The 3,678-nt window shown below is 36.4% G+C and overlaps 1 protein-coding gene across 1 annotated transcript in view; it reads right to left on the reverse strand.

Moving 5' to 3' along the window:
- Positions 1-9: 9 nt before the first annotated feature.
- The window catches only part of LOC107746953 (guanine nucleotide-binding protein subunit beta-5-like), a 12,605-nt gene continuing 8,936 nt past the window's right edge, over positions 10-3,678 (reverse strand). Inside the window, exons 7-8 of the mRNA XM_016561312.1 lie at positions 486-652; positions 10-158 (exon numbers count right to left, since the gene is read on the reverse strand). Coding sequence (XP_016416798.1) covers positions 147-158; positions 486-652 — 179 coding nt within the window. The 3' untranslated portion in view covers positions 10-146. The remainder of the gene's footprint in view (positions 159-485; positions 653-3,678) is intronic.

Here is a 3,678-nt window from a genome sequence, read left to right on the forward strand (position 1 = left end):
TATATATATATTGGTGAGAAGCCAAGGAAAAGAGAATTGTGCTAAGATAATAAAAAAGTCAGAATCTCTAGATAAGTCCCAGTGTGTGCTGTGATACTGAGAAGCCAAAGTACAAATATCTTCTCACACTGGTGCAGAAGAACTCTTCAAGCCCAGATCTGCAACAAAGAAATGAGATAAAATAGTTCAGTTCAAACCAAGATGATCACCACAGCGTATGATAATTCACAAAAGAGGAACAAAGAAGTTTCTATTCTTTACACCTTATGAAGTTTAGACAGAAAAGACCACGGGGAAACTATAACCTATGTTGCGTAATTCCCCTACTGCTCTCAAGGGACAGACATCACAGGATGGTGTAAAACACCTATAACCGCTGCCTGTCCCTACCATCTATAGTCCCTGATGCCAGTAAAGAGCAAAACCATGCTATACAGTATATTACGTAAGTCACTTTCCCCAGAGAACCTGAAGCGGACACTCACCCGCAAAGTGCTGTCCCATGATCCTGAGCAGAACGCGGTCCCATCAGGGGACACTCTGATGGTGCTGACCCGATTTTCGTGGCCAAAGAGAATTGCCACTCTGGTACCTTTCAGGACATCCCAGACGTTAATGGTGTAGTCATTATATCCTGCAAACAGCAATCGGCCTGTGGAAAAAAAACAGTATAGGAAACAAGGGAAAAATGTTGTTGTTTAGTATAAGTCAAGTCACATTTACTTTATACAATACAGATTGTCAAAGCAGCTTCACATGAATAAACAGGAATATAACAGAAATGTTGCCAAATTAAATCCAATTTCGGCTCTAAGGCAGCTAGCTCTACAGAAGATAATACCATCTCAATTAGTTTAATGTTGATTCAATTTAGCTCAATAACAATGTTGCAAAATGTATCAGTTATGAAGCAAACTCAATTCAGTTATAAAGCAGCTCTGTAGTTAGTAGAGCTGATCAAGTCAGATCAAAATTCATTTAGTTCAGTTCAATAACAGTGCAAAGTTTATCAATTATGAAATGAGTTAAAGTCAGCTCTACAGAAGGCAATTATTTAGCTCAAGACAGTTCAATGTTGATTTATTTCAGTTCAATAACTGTCAATGTCTCAACGTTCAGAGTTCAATAACAGTGAAAAGTTTGTCAATTCCTAAACAAATTTGATTCAGCAATAGGAAAAAAATAGTGCCGTTATCAAGCTCAATTCAGTTCAGGTTTTGCTCTCCCTCTAGTGTCAGTGGAGTGGAAATATCTTTTTTGTCTTTTAATTGTCTTTTGTGTATTTCATTACATATATAGTGAAATATTGTTCAGTATAAATCCACAGACATTTTTAATTTTCTTTTAATCACTCCCTTTTGTCATTTGAAAGCTAGATTGAAGATTTAGGTTCTTAAGGCTTGGGTTTTTGTGGTACTTTTATGGACTTTGTTTAATATTTGTATAGCTTGCCACTGTCAATCCCCTTTTATTGCATGGAAAAAAGATTCTGCTAAAAACTTCTCCTTTTGGGTTCCACAAAAGTCATACAGGTTTGGAACAACATGAGGGTGAGTAAATGATTACATAACTGTCATAGTCAAGCCTTCTATTATAACTTCTGCATGTTACGTGTTTTTGAAGACTACTGTACATCTTTATACTCTTCTTGAGCAATATAACGGTCATAAGTCTACATTCCCTAATGAGACACATGTTAGACACATGCTATCCTAGCAAGTCAGCTGAGGTAAATGAGGCCTGTTCTCTCATTTGACTCTGTTGAGTAACATTCCTTGGAAACCCTGGGTTTCATTAGAGCAGATATCCGTCAGTATTAACCATGTGTCCTGTGTACTAAAATAAGGACTTAAGCGCCCTATATAGTCAGTGCACTTATACAGTGCCTTACTAATGTATTCATGCCCCTTCATTTTTTTCACGTTTTGTTATGTTGGTGCCTTATCTTTAACTGCTTTAAATGACTTTTTTTCCCACATCAGTATACACTCCATACACTATAATGGTAAAGCAAAAAAACAGGTTTTTAACATCTTTGCAAATTTATTACAATTTAAAAACTTAAATGGTCCCATTGCATAAGTATTCATACCCTTATCTGGAACGGTTTAAATTTAGCTCAGGAGCATTCGTATTGCTTGTAGATGTTATTACACTCGAGTGAAGTTAACCTGTGGCAAATTCAATTGAATGGGTATGGTTTGGAAAGGCATACACGTCTTAATAAAAGGTCTAACAGCTGATAATGCATATCAGAGCAAATACCAAGCCCTGAGGTCAAAAGAACTGCCTGTAGAGCTCAGAAACAGGTTTGCATCAAGCCACACATTTGGAGAAGAGTTCAGAAAAAAAATCTGCTTCATTGAAGGTTCACAGAAGCATGTAGTGTCTGTTACCCTTTCAGAATAGAAGACAAGCTCAATGCACCAAAATATTGAGATTAGCCTTAATGAAAACCTAGTCCAGAGCATTCAGAACCTCAGACTGGGCAGAAGGTTCACCTTCCAACAGGACAATGACCCTAAGCACACAGCAAGAGTCGATCATAGATAACAGTCTGTGAATGTCCTTGAGTGGCCCAGCCACAGCCTGGGATTGAACCCAATCAAATATTTCTGGAGAAACCTGAAAATGTGCATCTGCCCCCATCCAACCTGACAGAGCTTGAGTGGTGAACAGGTGAGGGGAAGAATGGCAGATAATTGCCAAATGATGATGATCAAAGCTTGTTGCATTAAACAAAAAAGACTTGAGACTGTAAAGGTGCTTCAGCGAAATATTTAGTTTAAATGTTTAGTTAAGGGTATGAATACTTATGCAATGTACTTATTTCAGTTTTTTTTTTTTTTTAATAAATTTACGAAGTTGTGACATTTCTGTTTTTGCTTTGTCAATATGGTGTATGGAGTGTAGATTGATGTGGGAAAAGAAGTCATTTAAAGCAGTTTAACATAAGGCAGCAACATAAAACGTGAAAAAAATGAAGGGGTATGAATACTTTCGCAAGGCACTGTAAAAAGCCCTAATAAAAAACTAGAGCAGTGTATGAGAGTCAGTGTATCACATGTAAGTGAGATGTCAGAGCAACATGATGATCGATGCCCAGTTCAAGAAATAATTTACCAAACAATGAAAATTCTGTCATCATTTACTCACCCTCATGCTGTTTCAAACCAATGTGACTTTATTCTGTTAAAACATAAAGAGAAATCTAGCTCTTTGGAATGCAATGAAAATAAAATTGATTTCAAGCTTCAAAAAGCACATAAACTAATCAGTTAGGCTTCATGACACATACATTCTATAAGTCTTCTAGAGCAATATTATTGCTTTCGTGTAAGAATTAGATCAAAATTAAAACACAGTCCTCAAATGTCATTCTTATACATCCAGATATGATGCAAAAAACATGTCACATCATGTTTGACATTAATGACGAAACAGTCAAAAAAGATGGATGTTTGATATCAAATCTGGCATGACAGGTTTTTGAAGGGATAGTTTACCATGTATAACTTCCTGTATGACTTTCCTTTTTCTGTGGAACAGATATTTTGAAGAATGTTTCAGCTGTTTTTGCCTATACAATGAAAAGTCAGTGGGGTCCAAAACAACAAGAGACCCCATTAACTTTCATTGAATTTTCATATTCTTTTGTGTTCCACAGAAAGAAAGAAA

This window comes from Sinocyclocheilus rhinocerous, unplaced genomic scaffold (genome assembly GCF_001515625.1).
Source record: "Sinocyclocheilus rhinocerous isolate Xijiao unplaced genomic scaffold, SAMN03320098_v1.1 scaffold138, whole genome shotgun sequence".
NCBI lineage: Eukaryota > Metazoa > Chordata > Actinopteri > Cypriniformes > Cyprinidae > Sinocyclocheilus > Sinocyclocheilus rhinocerous.